General features: G+C 41.9%; 1 protein-coding gene across 2 annotated transcripts; it reads right to left on the bottom strand.

The window, feature by feature from the left end:
• Positions 1 to 13,123: 13,123 nt before the first annotated feature.
• Positions 13,124 to 23,583, bottom strand: Pdcl (phosducin like). 2 transcript variants are annotated; one of them, XM_006992540.4, is made up of 4 exons: positions 23,371 to 23,583; positions 21,488 to 21,658; positions 19,915 to 20,096; positions 13,124 to 15,467 (listed from the first exon to the last, which is right to left on the bottom strand). In XM_006992540.4, exons 2-4 carry the CDS (start codon positions 21,651 to 21,653, stop codon positions 14,916 to 14,918), a joined length of 900 nt encoding a protein of 299 aa, XP_006992602.1. In that variant the 5' UTR covers positions 21,654 to 21,658; positions 23,371 to 23,583; the 3' UTR covers positions 13,124 to 14,915. The 2 variants fall into 2 exon arrangements, with proteins under 2 accessions (XP_006992602.1, XP_042130704.1); XM_042274770.2 differs by having other exon boundaries at positions 21,488 to 21,692; positions 23,371 to 23,506.
• Positions 23,584 to 24,782: the final 1,199 nt, after the last annotated feature.

Below are 24,782 nucleotides of genomic sequence, written 5' to 3'. Positions count from 1 at the left end.
CACACCAACATACACCACAGAAGGACAACACAACACAACCACAAAAAATAACAGGAATAAACAATCACTGGTCATTAATATCCATCAATAACAATGGTCCCACTCACCTATAAAAAGACACAGGCTAACAGAATGGATAAGAAAACAGGACCCATCCATCTGCTGCATGCAAGAAACACACGTTAACTTCAAAGACAGACACTACCTCCGAGTAAAGGGCTGGGAAAAGGCTTTCCAAGCAAATGGACCTAAGAAACAAGATGGTGTAGCTATCCTAATATCTAATAAAATAGACTTCAAACTAAAATCAATCAAAAGAGATCAGGATGGACATTACATATTTATCACAGGAAAAATCCACCAAGATGAAGTCTCGATTCTAAACATTTATGCTCCAAATACAAAAGCACCCACATTCACAAAAGAAACACTACTAAAGTTTAAAACACACATCAAACCACACACATTAGTAGTGAGAGATTTTAACACACCACTCTCACCAAAAGACAGATCTACCAGACTGAAACTTAACAAAGAAATAAAGGACCTAACCGATGTTATGACTCAAATGGACCTAATAGATATCTACAGAACATTCCATCCTAACACAAAAGAATATACCTTCTTCTCAGCACCCCATGCAACCTTCTCAAAAATTGACCACATGCTTGGACACAAAACAAATCTCAACAGATACCAAAAAATTGGAATAACCTCCTATATCTTATCAGACCACCATGCCTTAAAGTTAGACCTCAACAACAACAAAAATTATAGAAAACCCACAAACTCATGGAAACTGAATAATGCCCACCTGAAACATCAATGGGTCAAGGAAGAAATAAAGAAAGAAATTAAAGATTTCCTAGAATTCAATAAAATGAAAGTAAAACATACCCAAACTTATGGGACACTATGAAAGCAGTGCTAAGAGGAAAATTCATAGCTCTAAATGCACACATAAAGAAGATGGAGCAATCCCATACCAATGAATTAACAGCACAACTGAAATCTCTAGAGCAAAAAGAAGCAAACTCACCCAGGAGAAATAGATGCCAAGAAATAATCAAATTGAGGGCTGAAATCAACAAAATAGAAAACAAGAGAACAATACAAAAAAAATCAATGAAACAAAGAGTTGGTTCTTTGAAAAAATCAACAAGATAGACGAAACCCCTAGCCAAATTAACCAAAAGGCAAAGAGAGAACACCCAAATTCACAAAATCAGAAATGTAAAGGGGGAAATAACAACAGACAATGAGGAAATCCAGAGAATCATCATGTCATACTTCAGAAACCTGTACTCCACAAAAATGGAAAACCAGGGAGAAATGGACAATTTTCTGGATAAATACCACATACCAAAATTAAATCAAGACCAGATAAACCACTTAAATAGACCAATAACCCCTAAAGAAATAGAAACAGTCATCAAAAGTCTCCCAACCAAAAAAAGCCCAGGACCAGATGGTTTCAGTGCAGAATTCTACCAGACTTTCAAAGAAGAACTAATACCAATACTCTTCAAATTGTTCCACACAATAGAAACAGAAGGAACACTACCAAACTCTTTTTATGAGGCTACAATTACCCTGATACCCAAACCACACAAAGATGCAACAAAGAAAGAGAACTACAGACCAATCTCCCTCATGAACATTGATGCAAAAATACTCAACAAAATATTGGCAAACCGAATCCAAGAATACATCAAAACAATCATCCATCACGACCAAGTAGGATTCATCCCAGGGATGCAAGGATGGTTCAACATACAAAAATCAGTCAATGTAATACACCATATAAACAAACTGAAAGAAAAAAACCACATGATCATCTCCTTAGATGCTGAAAAAGCCTTTGACAAAATCCAACACCCCTTCATGATAAAGGTCTTAGAAAGATCAGGGATACAAGGAACATTTCTAAACATAATAAAAGCAATTTATAGCAAGCCAACAGCAAACATCAAATTAAATGGAGAGAAACTCAAAGCGATACCACTAAATTCAGGAACAAGACAAGGCTGTCCACTCTCCCCATATTTATTCAATTTATACTAGAAGTTCTAGCTAGAGCAATAAGACAACAAAAGGAGATCAAAGGGATACAAATTGGCAAGGAAGAAGTCAAACTTTCATTATTTGCAGATGATATGATAGTATACATAAGTGACCCCAAAAACTCTACCAGGGAACTCCTACAGCTGATAAACTCCTTCAGTAAAGTGGCAGGATACAAGATCAACTCAAAAAAATCAGTAGCCCTCCTATACACAAATGATAAAAGGGCTGAGAAAGAAGTCAGAGAAACATCACCCTTTACAATAGCTGCAAATAATATAAAATACCTTGGGATAACACTAACTAAGCAAGTGAAGGACCTTTTTGATAAGAACTTTAAATCTCTAAAGAAAGAAATTGAAGAAGATATCAGAAAATGGAAGGATCTCCCATGCTCATGAATAGGTAGGATTAACATAGTAAAAATGGCAATCTTACCAAAAGCAATCTACAGATTCAATGCAATCCCCATCAAAATCCCAACACAATTCTTCACAGACTTGGAAAGAAAAATACTCAATTTCATATGGAAAAACAAAAGATCCAGGATAGCTAAAAGAATCCTATACAATAAAGCAACCTTTGGAGGCATCACCATCTCTGACCTCAAACTCTACTATATAGCTATAGTAATAAAAACAGCTTGGTACTGGTATAAAAACCGACATACAGACCAATGGAATCGAATTGAAGACCCTGACATTAATCCATGCACATATGAATACCTGGTTTTTTACAAAGGAGCCAAAACTATACAATGGAAAAAAGAAAGTATCTTCAACAAATGGAGCTGGCATAACTGGATGTCAATATGTAAAAGATTACAAATAGATCCATATCTGTCACCATGCACAAAACTCAAGTCCAAGTGGATCAAAGACCTGAACATAAATCCAGTTACACTAAACTTAATAGAAAAGAAAGTAGGAAGCACTTTTGAACGCATTGGCACCGGAGACCATTTCCTAAATAAAACACCAACAGCACAGACCCTGAGCACAACAATTAATAAATGGGACCTCTCGAAACTGAGAAGCTTTTGCAGGGAGAAAGACACAGTCAATAAGACAAAAAGGCAGCCAACAGAATGGGAAAAGATCTTCACCAACCCCACATCTGACAGAGGATTGATCTCCACAGTATATAAAGAACTCAAGAAACTAGACATCAAAATACTGAACAGTCCAATTAAAAAATGGGCTAAAGAGCTAAACAGAGAATTCACAAAACAAGAACTACAAATGGCTGAAAGACATTTAAAGAAATGCTCAACATCCTTAATCATCAGAGAAATGCAAATCAAAACGACTCTGAGATACCACCTTACACCTGTCAGAATGGCTACGATCAAAAACACCAATGACAGTCAATGAGGATGTGGAGCAAAGGGAACACTCCTCCACTGTTGGTGGGAATGTAAACTTCTACAGCCACTGTGGAAATCAGTATGGTGGTTTATCAGAAAATTAGGAATCGAACTACCTCAAGACCCAGCCATCCCACTCTTGGGCATATACCCAAGGAATGCTGATTCATACCATAAAGATACATGCTCAGCTATATTCATAGCAGCACTATTTGTAATAGCCAGGACCTGGAAACAACCTAGATGCCCATCAACAGAAGAATGGATGGAAAAAATGTGGTACATATACACAATGGAGTACTACTCAGCAGAGAAAAACAATGAAAGCATGAAATTTGCAGGCAAATGGATGGAACTAGAAAAAATCATCCTGAGTGAGGTAACCCAAACCCAGAAAGACAGTCATGGTATGTACTCACTCGTAAGTGGAATCTAGATATAAAATAAAGAACAATCAGACCACAACCCATAGAACCATGGAGGCTATATATATAGCATGGAGGTCCCTAGGACGACTGTGGCTTATAATAAATTTCGGTTTTACTCAATTATTGAAAAAAAATAGCCAAATGAATGGAAACACATGAACTATGAACCAAAGGCTGAGGGGCCCTCAGCTGAATCAGGCCCTCTGAATAGGTGAGACAGTTGATTGGCTTGATCAGTTTGGGAGGCATCTAGGCAGTGGGACCAAGTCCTGTGCTCATTGCATGAGTTGGCTGTTTGAAACCTGGAGCTTATGCAGGAACACTTGGCTCAGTCTGGGAGGAAGGGACTGGACCTGCCTGGACTGAGTCTACCAGATTGATCGCAGTCCTGGGGGGTGGGGGGGATTTGCCCTGGAGGAGGTGGGAATGGGGAGTGGGCTGGGGGTTAAAGGGAGGGGGTGGGAGGGGCGAGAATAGGGGAACCCGTGGCTGATATGTAGAACTGAATGGTATTGTAAAATAAAATAAATAAATAAATAAATAAAAAAGATCAATCCACGTGAGGCTATATAGTGGGTAATAGGGATTTATTAAGATATGAATTGAGGGCTGGAGAGATGGCTCAGAGGTTAAGAACACTGGCTGTTCTTCCAGAGGTCCTGAGTTCAATTCCCAGCACCCACATGTTGGCTCACAACCATCTGTAATGAGATCTGGCGCCCTCTTCTGGCCTGCAGGGATACATGCATACAGAACACTGTATACATAATAAATAAATAAATCTTTAAAAAAATATATAAATTGAGGAAATACACTCACAAATACAGAATGGAGTAGACAGCTGAAGTCGTCCTCTGATCTGACGGGGAGGGAATCCACGTCGCAGGCAGCAGGGAGGAGGGCCATGTGACCTTCTCCCTTATTTTATAAGAGGTCGAGTACAATGGCAGGAAGCACCGCCTCCTTCCGGCCCTACAGCCCAAGGTCATGGGAGGAGCAAATACCACTACAGCAGTCCAACTGCATCATATTCATATTTGAAAATTTTAAAACAAAGCCCATTATATTGCAAATTAACATATGCTAATTAAGCAAATGGGGTTATGAGATTTTTTAAGGAATATATACTGAAATTAGGAAATAGACTAAGGAAAAAAAGGCTGAGATAGGGGAATTGGAGATAATTTCAAGAAGATATAAAATTATTTGGAGAAAAAAAGATGGCCACAGTATGTTATGTAGAAGGCAAAGTTGCAAGCAAAGAGAGCTACAGCCCCTCAACCACTAACTGCTGTTAGTCAAGCCATCAAGATGAAATGCAAAGACTAGAAATCCAAGAGCATGGTACCATCAGGTCGGCCTCTGGTGAGGGCGCCCTTCTCACTTGTGGATTGCGCCTCCCAGCTGTGTCCTCACATGGCCTCTTCTCTGGGCACATCAGGGAAAGCAGGTGCACTGTCCTGGGTCTCTTCTTTGTCTTATAAGGGCACCAGTCCTGCTGGATAAGAACTCCACCCTTCAGGGCTGGAGAGATGGCTGAGAGGTTAAGAGCACCAACTTCTCTTCCAGAGGTCCTGAGTTCAGTTCCCAGCACCCACAAGGTGGCTCACAACCATCTGTAATGAGATCTGGCACCCTCTTCTGTATACATAATAAATAAATAAACCTTTTAAAAGAAAAAAAAAAAGAACCCCACCCTTCTGACGTCACTTACACATGGTTACTTCCTTAGAGGCTCTAGCTCCTAAGAGAGTCAGTCATATTGCCCTACTCCCTGGAGCTGGAGTAAGAGGTGATTGTGAACCTCCCAATGTGAATCCCAGGGGCCAAACTTAATTCCCTTAGAAGAGCAGTAAACTCTGTTAACTGTTGAGCCATCACTACACACACACACACACACACACACAAACGCACGCACGCACGCACATGCCACACACACTATACACACTCATACACAATATACACTATACACATTCTCACTATACACACTCACTACACATACACTATACATATGCACTGACACACTACACACACACACACACACACACACACACACACACACACACACACACACCTTTATTTTTTAAAACAAAACCTCTTATTAACCTAGAGCTCATCCACTCAGCTGGGCTGCTGGCCAATGAACTTCAGGGTTCTATCAGTCTTTGCTCCCTCAGCCCTGGGGTTCCCGGCTCACCCACTACACCAAGCTTTTTCTTGTGTTCTGGCTGTTAAAATTCAATTCTTGGTGCTTGTCCAGTAGGTACTTTGCCAACTAAACTATCTCCCCAGCCCCACTGCCGTTCTATGAGAAACTTCCACACTAATTTCCCAGTGGCTGCTTGAGTCTGCAGTCAGTGTGTAAGGAAGGCCCTCTTCCCCAGTTTCTCCCAGCGTTTGTCATCATTTTTTTCTTGATAGTAGCCATTCTGACAGGGTACTGTAGAATCTCAAAACACTATTTTTAGCTGTTTTTTAAGTTAGTAAATAAAACAGTGGGCTTCATAATGGTATTTTCTTGCATATATGCCTTGATTTCCACATTTAACTCTTGACTTTACTCTTCAGTAGCCCATTGACCTCTGGAAAATTGCTTAACAAAAATAGTTGGGACACCATCATTCAGAAATTGTTGTGAGAATTATATAATATAATTCATATAAAGTTCTCACACATTGACATACTAAGTCTTGACACATTTAGACACACTCACTAACTCAGGTTAATAAGTCATTAGACTGAATTTGAGCTAAAAAATGAGTTCCCTCTCATTTAGGGAGCTCATCTCTGACCAACCCCAGACATCTCTCTCTTCTCTTTCTCGGCCTTTCTTGGCCTACTTAACTGACCAGACTCTGAAGGTTGTGGACATGTTGTAGTCACCAAGTAACATTTTATTTTCTCTCATAATCTAAAGTGTGGGAGCTTGATGTTTTCTTGCCTCTGTTTCTAAGAACAAATTCTCTGAATGTGTTCATGCATGTTGCCAAACTCCTAGTCTGAGGTGCTGATTAGCTGCCAGCAGCTAACCATTTATCCCTACCCCTCTGCTGCCACCATGTGACTATAGCCAGTCATAACCAACATTTCCATGTGACTTGGCAAGATTTGGATTTTTTCTTTAAAAATGTTATACTTGTATACAATGTATCTTTTTTTTCTTTTTTCTTTTTGAGGAACCTCCAGGTTGATTTCTATGTAGTTGGACTAGTCTACCTTTGCATCAGAAGTACATAAGGGATCCTTTGCCCAGAGAACCATTATCCTCACCAGCATTTGGGGGGGGGTTGTGTGGGTGCATGTGCATGTGCATGTGCGTGCGTGCATGCGTGTGTGCGTGTGTGTGTGTGTGTGTGTGTGTGTTATGCATATGAAGGTCAGATGACAAATTTCAGGAGCTGATTCTCTGCTTTTATTATGTGAACTACAGGAGTGAAACTCAGGTCTTCAGGCATTGGTGTTAAATGCCCTACTGGGATACTTCAGAGCCCTATTCTTTAAAAAAAGAAAAAATAAAAAGAAACCAATCCCATTCTGTAGCCCATACTGTCCATGGCAATGTTTGTACCTTAGCTCCCAAGTGCTGGGATTATAGGTATGAAGCATCACACTTGGCATTGCTTTTATTTTCTCGATGATAGCCATTCTGCCTAAGGTAAGATGAAATCTCTTTGATTTGTATTTTCATGGTTGCTAAAGATGTGGAACACTGAAACTAGATTCCTACCTCTCACTTGTTCAAATATCCACCCAAATAGATCAATGACTCTAAAGGTCAAACCTGAAACTTTGAAACTAGTAGAGGGGAAAAAAACCACTTGGAGACATGAGTATAAGCAAAGACTTTTCTCAATAGGACTACAGTACCAGTGTCAGATTTCCTGTAGTTTATAAGTGTGGCTGTACATAAAGATGTGAAGATGAAGACCAGGAGATGCCAGGAACATGTGACAGTCACCAAGGGAAACTGCAAGTAACAAGTGGGCCAAGCCCAAATGAGAGTCGTGTGTGTTACAAGCACACATGAGGGTGGGACTACCCAAGCCTTTTGGAGACCAGACAATACCACCATGCCCCCAAAGCCGGATGTGGTACCATTGGCACTGGTTTTCCCATGCTGGGTTCAGTCTTGTTTGGTCTAGTATTTTCTTACTATGTCCCCATTTTCCTCTTTGGAATAGGGATGGTTACTCTGTGTCATTGTACACTGGAAATCTACACAAACTTGTTTTTTGTAGAGGCTCACAATTAAGAGCCTGCTCAAACTTCAGAAGAGGCCTGAGAATATTCTTAGATCTGAGACCAAATGTACTGTTTGTACAAGATGCTGAGAATAAAGGGTAGCTGAGGACTTAGCTTCAGATGAGACATTTGTACCACCTCCCCCCATAAGACTCAGGAAATATTGTGGAAGAGGAAGTGGGAAAAAATGTAAGAGCTGGAAGATGGTGAGAGGAGCTGATAAATATCATCTTTTAACATGACATGGCCAAGGCAACCATGAACTCAACAGCAGCTGTACAGGCTGGTCCTGGGTCCACAGAAGTCAGGCTTTTCTCACAATCTGATATGGAGTAGGAAGGGATGGCTTCTCTTTTTTTCCTCCTCAACTGTTTTGTTTCTGTGATAAAACACCATGACTCAGGCAACTTATAGAAGAAAGAGTTTATTAGGGCTCACAGTTCTGGGGGACAGGATTCCATCATGGTGGGGAAACAGAGCAGCAGAAGCAGGAAGCGGTTGCCTGCACCTTTAACCACAAGCACAAAGTAGAAAGAAATGGCAAACAAGAAGTAGGGTGAGACCTTAAGATCTCAAGCCTAGCCATAGTAGTGGCACACACTCAGGAGACAGACACAAGTGGATCTCTGAGTTCGAGGCCAGAATGGTCTATAGAGCGAGTTCCAGGACAGCCAGGGCTACACAGAGAAATCCTGCCTCAAAAGAAAAAAAAGTAAAAATGTAAGAGCCTGTGCATACTTACCAAGCCTTTATTACCTGATATGGCAGCAAGAAATTAACCCAGGCTTGAGCTGGAGGGGCCACAGCAAGACTGAGGTTGTGGCTGTTTTATTGAGAGCAATCAGACTTGCTATACCTTTATCAGAAACAGAAAATAATGTCAATATCTGGGATCAAGACAGTTGTATTTACCAGGATACAACGAAGTTTGCAAGCTATACCGAGTACACAGGATTAATGTCCAAGATCAATTGTCCTATTAAGCTTCTATGCTTCTTTGACTACTAAGGAATCATACAGAGAAACATAAAGCAGCCTAAATGCTTCACTGCCTGAGAGTGTGCATAAGTCTCTCAGGAACCAAAAGGCACATAGTGTCCCAGGAGCTAGGACTCTAACCTTAAAAAACCTCAAGGCAGCTAGGCCAGGCCCACCTCAGTGACACACCTCCTCCAACAAGGTCAAACCTCCTACCCTCCCCAAACAGTTCCACCAGTGGGAGCCAAGTGGTCAAATGCTTGAGGGTCATTCCTCATTCAAACCACCACAGAACTCATGGGTCCATGTGTTGCCGATCTGCTGGCCACACACAGTGCAGTAGAGGGAAAGAAGGGTATCCAGCTGTATATCCATTGGTGAGCCCACTAGGCTCTGATGGGTAATTCCAAATTCAGGATCACACAGGTGCCCCTGATTTAGATCTATGGGACACTAAACAAAACCAAAATTAGTAAATAGGGGAAAGAGATTTATAACACCAGGGGTGGGGGATGTTTTAGAGAATGAAAAGAAAATTGGGAGGGGAGGACATAATACACATAATACACATGTATGAAAGAATAAAAGGATGGCCATAGGCCTGTGGGGGGATAGACTGGAATGTTATGGCTTGGATATAAAAATGACCCCCAGGCTTGTGTCCAAACACTTGGCTCCCAGCTTGTAACAACGCTATTTGAGAGGTTGTGGGATCTTCTAATATGAGGTTTATCTGGCAGATATGGCACCATAAGGACATGGAATGGCTGGTTCCAGACCTAGCTCAGGTCTCTCTTTTCCCTGACTAGTGCTATATGCTGCTACCAACAGAGCCCCCCGGTGCTATGACTCCCCACTATAACAAACTGTATCCCTCGGACTGTGAGCCAAAATAAATCCTTCCTCCCACATTGCTTTTGTGTTCTTATTCTCTAAAATACCCATGTTATTTTTGCTACACCCAATTAAGAGACCGAATTCTAGCGTGTTCCCCATTACATGCCTATTCTTTTAATTTAGAATTCTATTCTTAAAAGTCAAGATTCTGTTTGCATTTTTTTCATTCCAACAAAAATAGGTTTGTTTGTTTTTTTTAAATGCACTTTGCTGGGGAAGAAAAGCTATCAGTAATCTTTCTAATTTAGGGACTCTGCATGCTATGCTAATGACCTGGAAGATAGACTGTTATGTTATAACCAACTTCTTACTGCCTACATTTAAGGGCCACTTCACAGGAGGGAATTCACATCTACTATTTCAAACCTAGCCATGGCTGAGGAGGTCATAGGCTCTGGAAGGGAAGTTGTTTGTGCTAATTAGTTATTTGTTTGTTTGGTAACAACATGAGCTGGAGTCATCTGGGAAAGCAGAACCTCAATTGAGAAAATGCCCACATGAAATTGGCCTGTAGGTGTTGGGGAATATAATTTTAAGATGTATTACTTTTGTTCATGTTGCATTTGTTTAACTCTGTGGAGCTGTGTTACTGTGCCTGTCTAAAACACCTAACGATCTAATAAAGAACTGAATGGCCAATGACAAGGCAGGAGAAAGGATAGGTGGGGCTGGCAGGCAGACAGAATATATAGAAGGAGAAATCTGGGAGGAAAGAAGTAGCCAGAGAAGGAGGAGAACTCCAGGGCCCAGCCACCCAGGCACACAGCAAACCACAGAGTAAGAGGAAGATTTACAGAAGTAAGAGAATGGGAAAAGCTCAGAGGTAAAAGGTAGTCAGGATAATTAAAGTTAAGGAAAGCTGGCAATAAACAAGCCAAGCTAAGACCAGACATTCATAATTAAGAATAAGCCTCTGTGTGTGATTTATTTGGGAACTAGGTGGCAGGTCCCTCAAAAAAGTGAAAACAACCACAACATGTAGACAAGACAATGTGGCATTTTCTTATATTAATAATCATTAGATGTATGTGGGAGGGCCCAGCCACTAGGGGTGTGCCACCCCTGGGAAGGTGGTCCTGAGTTGTATAAGAAAGCAGGCTGAACAAGTCATGGAGAGAAAGTCAGTAAGATGTGTTCCTGCCTCCAGGTTCCTGTCTTGAGTTCCTGCCTTGACTTCCCTTAGTGGTAGATTGTAAACTGTAAACTGAAATAATCCCTTTTCCCCCCAAGTTACTTTTAGTTGCGGTGTGTTTATAATAGCAATAGAAAGCAAACTGTAACGTTATTAATACTACCAATCAAGATGTGCCCACTTGTGAAATGGTGGCATGGCTGTTATTGAAGTAACATACCATTTTCTTACTGAATTTGAGGCTCAACTCCACAGAAGGAATTTAAGCCTAGCACTGTAAATTTAGTCAAAAGCCCAGGACAGGGATGGCACAGGCCCTAACTGCCATTGCTTTGCTAAATGATCATGCTGCCAAACTGCCTCATAACTATTTGTTTATACCCATAGATTATTGCTACTCTCAGCCTTGATCAGAGAAGCTCCTGTCTACAGTAAACCAGTTAATGGAGACTCGTAACTAGTCAAAATGCTGAGTGGCTGTTGAATGCTTATCTTAAACAGGACATCCATATCAACCCCTCCAAGGCTCAGTAAACATTGCAGAAAGAATGTAAGAGCTAGAAGATGGGAAGGAGTGTTGTGAATTGTTATCTTCTGGACACATCAGACTGTTGGACCCATGAAATGACAGTACCTGCCCAAGACTGAGTACTGTGGGATGTCTTTCTGTACACTGCAAATATGTTGTTCCCATTGGTTAATAAATAAACCTGCTTTGGCCTATGGCAAGGCAGCTTAGAGGCAGGCAGGTAATCCAAGCAGAGATACAAGGAGGAGAAAGGCGGAGTCACAGCAGAGCTGTGAGCTGTCACCAGAAGCAAGATGTGAGGAACAGGTAATGCCATGAAGCCACATGGCAAAACAGATGAATAGGAATGAGTTGAATTCAGTTGAAAGAGCTAGCTAATATAAACTGGAGCCATAGGCCATAGAATTTGTAATCAATATACACCTTTGAGTAATTATTTTATAAGCAGCTATGGGACTGCAGGTAGAAGAGATCTGTCCAGACTGCTGGGCAAGGAAGGACCAGAGAAAATTCCAGCTACAACTGAGCCTATCAACACCCCATCATAGATAGGGGAGGGGTTGAAGTCCTACCCATCTCTCTAGAGATATAGGTAGTTAATGTTTGCTAAGTGGGGGATTAGCCACTACATTGCCTTCCTCAAGCAAATGACACCCCCACCCATGTGCATGTAAGCAGTTACACGCAATAAAGTACACACACACACACACACACACACAAAAAAAAAAAAAAAAAAAAAAAAAAAAAAAAAAAAAAAAAACATGAAAGTAGGAAGGGGGTTCACGGCAAAGAAGGGATTCAGTGGGAGGGTGAAGGAAATGAGAGAAGATAATAAGAGGATATGATCAAATTTATATATATGAAATCATGAAAAAAAATTAGATCATGGATGGGAGAGTAGCTCATGAGGCCCCAACCCTTTCTAAGGAGCTATTGGCAGTTAATGGATGCTGAGAGAAGGGAGACATTTTCTTCAATAGTGTAGTTTCTGGCAAGTTGCCCATGATCCAGTCAATAACCCCTCACTCATGTTCATCTAAACAACCCTAACTAAACTCAGTGGACCATTAAAACCTAAAGATAAGCTGGGCATGGTGGTGCACAACTTTAATCCCAGCACTTGGGAGGCAGAGGCAGGCGGATCTCTGAGTTTGAGGCCAGTTTGGTCCTGGACAGCCAGGGCTACACAGAAGAACCCTGTCTCAAAAAACAAAACAAAACAAAGCAAAACCAAAAATACATCAAAGTAGAAGAGGAACTATCAGGGATGAAGGTCAGCGAAGTGGGAGGTAGAACATCATCAAAATAGTGTATGAAATTATCAAAAAATAATTTTGTGAAGAAAAAAACATTTAAAATGTTCCTGCCCATTTTCCCAGTGGCTCTTCTAGACATCTGTACTACGAGTGATCCAAAACACAGCACAAATCACAAAGGTGTTAAGTGCCTTAGCAAAATGCTGGTGACTTAAATATGTAACATAGGGACAGGCTCAACATGGTACGGTTTATTCAAACGGTGAATCATAAAGCCACTGATTTATTCTTTTACAACATACCAAAGTATTTTAGTATGCAGTATTACAGAATTCAGTAACTGTCAATGTTATTAAAAATACTAAAAAAAATTTTTAAAAAGACTGGAAAGAAATAAACTAGAACATTGACACCAGTCCTCTCTGCCCCTACTGATTTTCTTGACTTCCACAATGAGCTCCTTAGTTAGCAAAACGACCACACTCTGTTTTTGTTGATTAAATCCAACAGGTATGTTCAAGACTAATTTACCGCTAGTTTCTGAGCAACCAAAAAAACTCAACTGTGAATACTAATGCTAATTTTACTTCCAAGTTACATTTCATTTCCCCTGATACTAGAATATATAATTTAAGGAATAATCAAAAGGAAACAAAAACTCAAATGACAATGAATTTTATAAATACACACATATACATAAAGCTAGAAAGAGATCAGTAAAAATGACAGGAATTATTACTAGTGAAATTTTATGGCTTTTAAATATCTTTTCAGCTTAATTTTTAATTATATGTTCTACAATGAACATGTTGCTTTCATAATAAAAAAGTTTGTGATCTTTCTAAAAAATTACCACCAAGCAGATTACAGTATATCTATCAATGGACTATTAAAATGCTACAGAAGAGTATTTACTAATATGAAAACAATTCTGAAGTGTTAGTAGCTAACCATAAGATCAGACAGTATGCTCAGAATGATCCCAGTGTCATTTAAAAACAAACAAAAGCATCTGAATACATAAAAAACACCTACATATGAAATATACAAAGCATAGTGTTTAGGTGGTAGAATTATATATATATATATCTTTAAGCCATTTTTGCATCTGCATTTTGGCCTATTTTCCTATATTAAATATGAATTTTTTTCTAATATGCAAAAAAAAGCTTTCTTAAAAAATCTAGGTTAAACAAGAAGTTACCTTGTTAAGTAATAGGAATAGACACTGATGAGCAAAATAGAAAGGTCCTCCTACTGAGGCTTCAAGCTCTACCCACACCAGTGTCAATCAACAGGATGCCTGCCTTCCAGCATGATGAGAGCAGTCAGCAAAAAACCATTCTTCTGCTCATACTTGAGTATGCTGGTCTGGAACACTAACTCACGCAGCAGTGGCCACTGCTAATGGCAGCCCAGGCATCTGAAACCTTGTGTTTTGTTTACTTTTGAAAATGCTGGGCTGAGAATCAGATCTCTAGGGGCCCAGTATATGCTAGGTCAGTATTCACCACTGAGCTACATCCCCAACCTTGTATGGAGCCTCTAAGTCAGACCCTAGTGGAGAAGGGTCTAGAGAAAAAAACATAGAGCTATGAGTGTGATTACAAGTATACATGATTTTCAATCAAGTGATTATGGAAATGCACTATAACACACTCACTAGGGAATTCTACTCTCAGACCTGGTAGAACTCTGAGGTCATCAGAAGACAATTTTCAAGACATTGCCTTCAAGGGTGTCATGTCAATATTGACAAGAAACAGTATCAGCGATGTTACACTAGAAAAGTAAACAGCTCAAAAGCCTAGCTTCCTGTTTATATAATTTAAAGTCACTTTACTGCTAGCCACAAAGTGAGTCAGCATTCTGATTTAATCTAAGAATTTCTTGACTTTCCATATACTATATGAGATTACAAAGAACAGCTGTCAAGCCAGAAGACGCAGGAAGGACAGAAATAAATACAGACATGTGTCCTCCAGCCCAAACAATGAGATAGTTTTGGAACTAGATTATCAGTTCAATCTATTTCCAGATCGCTGTCTTCACTGTGACATGTAGCAGAGTTTCGCACAGATGTCAGCACCAAGACTTCCTTTTCTGGGAGCAATCCAAATTCCTGTAGGAAAGCTTCAAGGTCTACAGCAAAGAAATCTTCCCCCAGCTGGTCAGTGACACGAACAAAATTGCCAATCAATTCACCCGCCTTGTAGATGAGTAGAGCTGGAAGAGCATTCCGGGTAAAACGACTGCTGGCCCCAATAACTGAGCTCCTCACTCGGCAGAATTTGACAGCCGGGTACTCTGTGGCAAGGCAGATCATGCAGCCATTCATGGCTTCAGTCCCCGGGATGCCATCTTCATAAATATGAACCATGATAAGGGTGCTTTTCTGTTCTTTATCAATCATGTCTAAAAACCCTTCTCCACTGGGGATCTCAAAAACTTGCTTAAACTGAGGCCCTTTATGAAACTGCTGCCGCATCTCTTCCATTCTCTGCTTCCGGTACTGTTGCAGAAACTCTTCGTCATCCAGGTTCTTGTCCATTGTAGCAAACTCCTTCAGAGCCATCTGCAGGAAAACCAGCCGGTGAACAAAGACAGACATGAACAGTTTAGTCATTGTGAAGATGCACCCTGTACTGAGAATACATGAGGCACCATGTTAATGTCATAAGACATTATGTCATTTCTCTCTCTTTTAAATTTTTTATGCCAGGTGGCGGTGGCGGTGGCAGTGGCAGTGGCAGTGGCGGCGCACGCTTTTAATCCCAGCACTCGGGAGGCAGAGCCAGGTGGATCTCTGTGAGTTCGAGGCCAGCCTGGTCTACAGAGTAAGATCCAGGACAGGCACCAAAACCAAAACTACACAGAGAAACCCTGTCTTGAAAAAAATAAAATTATGTCTAGAGGTGTGTTACATGTGTACCATGTGCATGCTGGTGCCTGTGGAAGTCAGAAGAGGGCACTGGATCCCCTGGAGCTGAAGTTATAGAGGTTTCAAGCCACCACATGGGTGCTGGGAACCAAACCTGAGTCATCTGCAAAGATCAATTTCAATAGCTGAGTCATCTTTCCAGACCCTCCTGAAAGTTTTTAAATTACATTTACATTCAGGGGGCATGCCCATATCATGGTGCTCCTATGAAGTTAGTTCTTTCCTACCATGTGGGTCCCAGGAATGTCTTTTTTTTCCACCTCTCATTAAAACAGGGTATTATTACGTAGTCTGGACTAGCTCTGCCATGGCCTCCCAAGTAATTAGGACTACATGCCCATGCCATCACCCTTGAATTCACCTATCACTGAATTCTCAATCTCATAGGAAGAACATTAATAATCCCATTTTGTAAATGTAGATTTAACCCCAAGACTTTACATTATTTGCACAAATTCACACAGGTATAACGTACAAGACTAGGATTCAAACTGGACTTTTAAAAAATTTATTTTTATTATTTTTAATTATATGTATATATGGGGGCGTAGTGCATGTGAGAGCAGGTGCCTGCATAGTTCAGGAGAGGGTGCCAGATTCCCAGGAGCTGGAGTTACATACAGTTTAAACCCACCATGTGGGTTCTGGGAACCACACTGGGGTCTCTGTAAGAGCAGTGCCTGTTCTTATCCAATGAGCCATCTCTCTAGCCCCTTAAGCTGGATTTTAGACACTCAGGTTTTCAACTACAATACCATATTGCCTCTCATTCCAAAACAGGCAGCAGCATCACATATCAGTTCTCTGATGGACACTCTTTCTGTCAGTCTCAGCAAGTGTTCCTTTAGTCACTCTCCTTTTTGAAAAGACAACTCATTTATCTTCCAAAGGGACACACCTCATTGCTGTTCTGCACGTACATTCACATGACACAAACTCTAAATGTTTTCTTTCTTCTTTTTTTTAAGATTTATTCATTTTATGTACAAGTGTTTTGCCTGCATGTATCTATGTATACCAAACAAGTGCTTGGTGCCTTTGGAGATCAGAAGAGGGTACCAGATCTCCTGGAACTAGAGTTATAGATGGCTGTGAACCACATGTAGGCACTAGAAATCAAACCCAGGTCCTCTGCAAGAACAACATATGCTCTTAACCACTGAGCCAGCTCTCCAGCCTCCAGTTTGTTTTTGTTTTTTTGTTTCTGTTTTTTTTTTTTGAAATAGGGTTTCCCTATGTAGAACAGTCTGGCCTGGTACACAAACTACCAATCCCCCCATCTTAGCCTCCCATGTACTACCATGCCCAGTTTTTTTTTTTTTTTTTTTTTTTTTATTTGCGAGTCAACTGACTGTAGTTGTGGGTATCTTATAACCTGCTTTTGTCTCTAATTAATGTTAACAATACTACCTTTAATCCCAGCATTTAGGAGGCCAAGGCGGTGGATCTCTGTGATCTACTGCCTGGTCTACATAGTGAGTCTAGGCTGACAGAGTGAGACTCTGTCTTAAAAAAAGAAAAAAATTTCCTCATGCTTCCAAACACTTTTTTAAACTGATACACATATATGTCATACTTAACTTACTCCCAGATTCATTTCTGCCAAGCACACAGCTTCCAGTTCTGGTCTACTACAGGCAACTCAACAGGACAGGGACAGAATCTTTCCAATCTTATGACTGCTGCTTCATTCTGGTCTCTCTGTTCAATGGCTGTGAGCAGCAGGCACACTGTGCAACAGTAAGCTTTCCTGACAGATATCTTCTTGGATCCAGCCTATTTGGTGTTCTGTAAGCTTCTCGTATCTTCATAGGTATTTCTTTCTTTAGACTAGGAAATTTTCTTCTATGATTTTGTTGAATATATTTTCTGTGCCTCTGAGTTGGTATTCTTCTCCTTCTTCTATCCCTATTATTCTTAAGTTTGGTCTTTTCATGGTGTCCCAAATTTCTTGGACATTTTGTGTTACTTTTTTGGCTTTAGTGTTTTCTTTGACTGATGAATCTATTTTCTCTATCGTGTCTTCAACATCAGATTCTCTGTTCCATCTCTTGCATTCGCTGGTTATGCTTGCATCTGTAGTTCCTGTTCGTTTAGTCAAGATTTCTATTTCCAGCATTCCCTCAGTGTGTGTCTTCTTTACTGTCTCGATTTCAATTTTCAAATCTTGGAATGTTTCTTTCATCTGTTTAATTACATTTTCTTGGTTTTCTTTAATTTCTTCCAATTTTTTGTTTGTTTTTTTCTTCCATTTCTTTAAGGGAGTTTTTCATTTCCTCTTTAAGGGCCTCTATCATCTTCTTAAAGTCATTTTTAGGACTGATTTCTTCTGTTTCTTCTCTTTCTTCTCTCTTGGTATGTTCAGGTCTTGCAGGTGTAGAATCACTAGGTTCTGATGTTGCCATATAGGTCTTTATGTTGTCGCCTGTATTTTTGCACCTGGCGTCTGCTCATCTCTTCCTCCACTCGGTGCAGACGGTGTCTGTGTCTGAGGGTGCCTCTCTCGTTCCAATTGATAGTCTTGGTCCACTGGGAGTTCTTGGTCGAATTGGTGCTATTGTGCTCTGTTTCTCCAGGAGCAGTTTAGTCCAATCAGTGTTAGTGGGTTCTGTCTCAGTGAGCAGTTGTTCCCAATTGGTGTAGGGTGGGCTTATGCTCCAGTGGTTGTTGGGTTCGCAGGAGCTGGTTTTATTTGGTGAGGGAACAGGGAAGGTTAGTTGTCTGGTCCCTGGGGCTCCGATGGCTGGGGTCTAGGGGCTAGAGACCTGGTCTGCCGGACCAGAGATGGGGCCTTACCTGTTCCCAGTCGGTGTAGGGTGGGCTTATAATTCTGATGATCTGGTTCGGTGGCTGGGTGGCTCTTTCCCTTGCGTTCTCAGGTCACATTTTGCTCCAAGTTGTTTGCATTCGTTTTTTATTCTAGCTCAGGTTGTGGCTGTGTCTTTTCTCCATTGGCTAGAACCCAACTTCACAATCCTATATGATTGTCTGAAAAGAACTGGCTCAATATACCAAATGGAGGATGGGGAGGGGATCACTGCTTCCAGGAGAAAAGGTCACTGCTGCACACCATCAAATCGACAGACATCTTCTTTCTCCTGGCCTAGTGCAGCAAGACATCTCTGTCTAATATTGTATAGACTAGGGGTGGTAACCAGAGACCACACCAGTGTGGAACACTGGGTCAGCACTGTGTCATAATTAACCAGCACCCTCTGGACTCTGTCTTACTACCAATCTTCTTTCCACCACTCAAACCTGAGGCTGTCTTGCCTGGCCAACCTAACTGGGTCTTTAAGCTGATACAGCTTTCCCCTAGGTTTTATGTCTTGAAATCATTCCCCAGTCAAATGATAAACTCTTGGCTTAATGCTTTATCTGTACCCTCATGTTGGCTGATATTTTTAAATGTCAATTTACAATCATTGTGTGTATATATGCATACATGTGCAATGAATGCATGTGCACACATGTAAAAGTGTGGGTGCATGTGCAACAGTATGCAGGTAAAGGTCAGAGGACAGCTCAGTAGATCTGGTTCTCTCCTCCCACCTTTACATGGGTTCTGGGGATTGAACTCAGGTCACCAGCTTGCACAACAAGCACCTTTCCCCACTGAGCCTCCTCACTGGCCCTGTGCCTGATATTTTTAGCTTTAAGCCACAGCTAATTGATCTTAGGCACTCTTAGACATTTCTTCCTTGGTCAGAGGGGACAAGAAAGACCTTTAATACTAATAAGGAGGTGTCAGAGACCTGGGCTCAAATATTTCCTAGAATGTCTGCTCTACTGTACTGCTTCCACAAAATACATGCTCATGAATATGATTAAGAAAATAAGATATACTCTACACTTTCAACAGGCCAGTCCCTAAGATGAATATTTGACCTGCAATACCCTGGGGAGAGAAAGGTAATGACCTTATTTAGCCAATGCTGAGCTAAGGCCAAGCCCAGATGCACCTGAGTTATGACAGGACTCTCCCCTTTGCCTGCACTGCAAGTCAAATCCAGCTTCCTCCCGTTCCTGAATCACCAAGCCCACTTCCACCAGCCTGGGAAGTATCTGAAGATGCCATTACCTTCCCACTGATTTTCTCCTGGAGGTCCTTCTGTTTCTGTTGCTCCTCCTCTTCGTCCAGATGGGACCTGCAGGTCATAGACAGCTTTTTGATGAGCCGCTCCATCTCCCGGCATTGCTCCTCCCTCTGCTCTGTCTCCAACTGCTTGAAGCGGCGCCAGTCATTAATGACACCTTTGGGACCTGAGGAGGGCAAACAAACCGAGAAGCTAACATCTGTAAACAGGAACTTAAATCTGTATGAGGCTTGCTCATACAGAAACCTCCGTACACCCCTACACAGGGCAGAATGTTCTACATACAATGAGGTTTACTACAGCATAGTTTGCAAGAATGGCCAGCGTAATACATGTATGTAAAACATACATTGTACAAAGTATGTTTCATCTACTCAAAGGTAAATAAGGACACATTTAGGAAGGGAAGGTAATTCTAGACAGAGCTTGGTGGCCCATGCCTGCAATGCAAGCATTCCACAGGAACAGGAAGATCACATGTTCACGGTCAGCTTGAGCTATAATAAGATCCTTTCTCCAAAAACCAGAGGCTGGGAATGTAGTTTAGCTTACAGAATACTAACCAAGCACTCACAATGCCCTGGATTTGATCTGCAGCACCAAAAGGTAAGACAGGGCAGAATAAGAAAATACTACATTTCTTGACATGAATGATACTCCAAATATATTAGGGAAGAACAAACAAAAACAAAAACAATGACAAGCTGGGCATAGTGGTACATGCCAAGAGTATGCCAGAAATCCCTACTAGAGAAGCTGAGGATGGAGGATCATTTGAGTTCAGGAGTTCAAGACCAGCCTGGGCAACACAGTGAGACTCTCATCTCTAAAAAGAAAACAAAAATGGCTATTTCTTATCCAACAAGAAGGCACCAATCTAGAAAGTTGTTAACAAAGAAGGGAAAAAGTGGAAGGAAAAATATTATATTGCTTTCTGGACTCTTTAGCAGCAACTCAACTTAGAGTGGACTGGAGGTATAGCTAGGTAGTCGAGACCTTGCACAGCATGAACAAAGGTCTCAGTTCAACTCCCAGAAATACAAAGTTAAAAACTAAAAACAATACACCACAGTGTAAGAGCCATTGAGGTGGCTCAGCAGGTAAGGACCTGCAGTCCAAGCCTGGAACCTGAGGAAACTTCCTGGGGTTTAACTGCAAAGATGGGAGAACCAACTCCAGAAAGCTGTCCTCTTATCTCCATACTGGCACTTGGAACATGTGCCCATGCACACTGACCATACATATACATATAATAGTAAGAGACTTTAATTTAAAAAACAAATAGTGTACACATGCCATTTCTGGGAATTAATCCTACCAGTCTGCTCCCACGTATGACTTACGGGTTCTGAAACCCGGTGCAGCCCGTGCCCTGCCACGCTGCCAGCACACAGATTTGTGCTGCAGAGGAAGGAATGGAAGCAAGCACAATGAACGAAAACACTGTGTTGTCTCTGAAGTGGGACTGAAGTTGGACAAAGGCGAGAAGCTTCTAGTGGCTGCACACTTTACAGGCCCATTTTGTGTCAGTTTCCAGAGCATAGAGCTTCCCAGTACCTGTATTGATTGAAATGCCTTCGCCTGCCGGCTCAGCCTCCGCAGGTGTGGAGCTGCTGGCCAGGGCTCCACTGCCTCTGTCTTCATGATCACTGTCCTCATCCTCGCTGGTGCTGTAGTAGTACTGCAGTTTCTCCCCCAGCAGTTTATCATCCAGGGTTGTCATGGCTCCTAAGATGGCAATGTATCAGGGATTTCTTCCCAGCTGGAGCAAGGACATGAATCTGAACCACACGAGGTGCACTCATGCTGACATCCGATAACGCACAGGAATCTAAAGTGTTCTCATCAGCAGGCTCTCAATAAACCCCAACCCTGGCTCTACGCCACAGTTTACACTTACATATTACAGGCTTCTGTTATAGACGGCAAAACCGAGGCTTAGGTAAGGGACACTTCTTTCCCAAGCTCAGCAACAGGTTCTGCTAACAGATCCCCTAAGAGCTGTGTTCCTGTCTAACTGTGTGCACTGGGTAAGAGTACACTGGTTTCTATTCACACATGCTTTTAGTTTTAAGATTGCTAGCTAACAAACTGGGGAAAGTCCTCAGGGAAAATGTCAAAAGTCCTCTGCCTCACGAAGCCTGGATACGTCTCAAGCTGGACCAATTCTGACCAGCTAAAGCAAGTCTCCACAATAAGATCTAAACAATAACCAAATGTTTAAAGAACACCTAGGACCCAGCTATTTTGGGGAAAAGGTATAGTTCAGCTCCTTAAAAGTTTGTTTGAGCCGGGCGTGGTGGCGCACGCCTTTAATCCCAGCACTCGGGAGGCAGAGGCAGGCGGATCTTTGTGAGTTCGAGGCCAGCCTGGGCTACCAAGTGAGCTCCAGGAAAGGCGCAAAGCTACACAGAGAAACCCTGTCTCGAAAAAACCAAAAAAAAAAAAAAAAAAAAAAAAAAAAAAAAAAAAAAAAAAGTTTGTTTGAGGACCCAGCAGGAATGACTAGAAAAAAAAGAATACTTTGGACATGATGGCACAGGCCTGTAATCCCAGCACTCAGGAGGCAGAAGCAGGCAGATCTCTGTGAGTTCAAGGCCAGCCTGGTCTACAGTGGGAATTCCAGGACAGTCAGGACTACACAGAGAAACTCAGTCTCGTAACACACACACACACACACACACACACACACACACAAAGGGAAAGAAAGAATGAAAAAATAAAAAGCAGCCCTTCCTCTAAGGATACAAACACCATGCTTCAGGAGAGACTTAACACATGGCTTTTACACTACTACAATGTGCCTCTCTCCCACAGAGCAGAAATCCAATAGTTAAGACAGAGTACTGTGCAGGCTGAAAGGAAGAAAACTAAGAAAAAAAAACCTCTTTGACAGGGATGCACCAGCAGGACACAACTCGGTCCCTGAGAGATCAGAGATGTGCAACGGATCACAAGAGTAGTGTGCTGAGGAGGCTGAGCGGCTGAGCAGAGCAGAAGGTAAACCTTAGGTGGGGACAGTCAATTTGAGGTGGAGGATCAGGAAGAGGGCAGGGCTGAGAAGGGGGGAGCAGAGACGGGCGGGGCGGAGCCTAGGAGACAAGACTGCTGGGAAGCAAGGCTGAGCAAAGCAGAGATGGGAGGAAGGAGCAGAGAAGGCGGAGCCACATGGGGGCGGGGAGCTGAGGAGGGCGGAGCCAGGGAAGAGGGGCTGCGAGGAGGGCGGGGAGGAGGCGGGGCAGTGTGGAAGATGGGGCTGGGGAGGGGCGCAGTGAGGAGGGCCCTACTAATGGGGGCGCGCGAGTCTCGAGGGAAGTAAGAGAAGCCGGGGGAAAGCGGGAATCCAGGGGCCCGGAGGCAAAGCAGTTCGCGCCCGGGCGCAGCCCTGCCCTACCCAGGTCCAGGCCGGCCGCTGCCCCCGCTGACGCCTGTGCAGTTACCTCGCCTCGCTCAGTCCGTTCCCTCCGGACGAGCAGCTCCAGCCACCAGTCAGGAAGGCTCGCTTAGAGAAAGAGAAGTGGCTGAAGGCCTTGGGCGAGAGAAAAGCCGCCGAGACTGGACTGGGCGGACCAATCAGGTGGCCTTCCGGCGTCATGACGGACGCACGCTGCCCAATCACAAGAAGCTTATCCCGGCGTCTGAGGAGAAACTACCGGTCCTAGTTTAGGGCAAAACGCTTCGAGATTAGGCTTGAACTATAAATTTCCAGCTTTGAATAATAAGAAAAGGCTATCAACTTCCCTTCCAAGTTTTGAAAGAAGTTCTAAATGCATTTCCTTGTTTGTTTGTGTTTTTAAAATCGTGACTATTAAAACGAAGAAATGAGCAAGGCGGTGGTGGCGCACGCCTTTAATCCGAGCACTCGGGAGGCAGAGGTAGGCGGATCTGTGTGAGTTCCAGGCCAGCCCGGTCTGCAGAGTGAGATCCAGGACAGGCACCAAAACTACACAGAGAAACCCTGTCTCGAAAAACAAAAAAAAAAAAAAAAAAAAAAAAAAAAAAAAAGAAAAGAAAAAAAGCGAAGAAATAGCTCAAAAGCATTAATTTCAACTGGGCAGTGGTGCCGCATGCCTTTAATCCCAGCACTTGGGAGGGAGAGGGGGGTATCTGTGAATTCGAGGCCAGCCTGGTCTAAAAAGAGTTCCAGGACAGCCAGGGCTGTTACACAGATAAATACTGTTTCGAAAACAAAAACAACAACAAAACATTAATTCCTTCAAGAATAAGTAACCCAAAGAACAGAAATTAAAACTTAAAAACTACAAATCCAAGCCCTTAACAACGAAAAGCTTTCTAACATCCGAACTGGATTACTGGACAGGAAAAGGGCATAGACAACTGGAGAAATTTGAATAACTCCTATCGAATATTATTAAACAGTTGTTGAATCAATAATTTACATAATTTACTGCAGTTATGCACGGTAATAACCTTTGAAAATTCTAGATAAAGAGGTCAAGAAAACTATGCAAAGTTTTGTTAAATCTTTGTTAACATGATTTCGAACTGTGAGCCTTCCTTAGTTGGGATGTCCACTACACAACTGTGCAATTTCTCAATAAAAACCGTACACAAATTAAATCATATAAAATATGCTAGATTCATATAAAATACTCTGTTTAAAATAGGGTTCTTAATTTGAAAAAGGAGGTTCACAATTTATGGTTCCAGGATCACCTAAACGTTACTGCAAATTTGTCTTACGTGCACATTTTCTTTAGAAGCTAGTCAGGCTAAAAGAGACAGCATCCTCCAGCCCACTCACAGACACACACACACATTTAAAACACTTCATTTTAAAAGCTCCTGTGGGGACTTTTATAGTCTTGTTTGCAGAATAAATACCTTGTTT

This window comes from Peromyscus maniculatus, chromosome 4 (assembly GCF_049852395.1).
Source record: "Peromyscus maniculatus bairdii isolate BWxNUB_F1_BW_parent chromosome 4, HU_Pman_BW_mat_3.1, whole genome shotgun sequence".
NCBI lineage: Eukaryota > Metazoa > Chordata > Mammalia > Rodentia > Cricetidae > Peromyscus > Peromyscus maniculatus.
The sequence above is the reverse complement of the archived record's forward strand: the minus strand, read 5'-3'. Positions and strand labels throughout refer to the sequence as shown.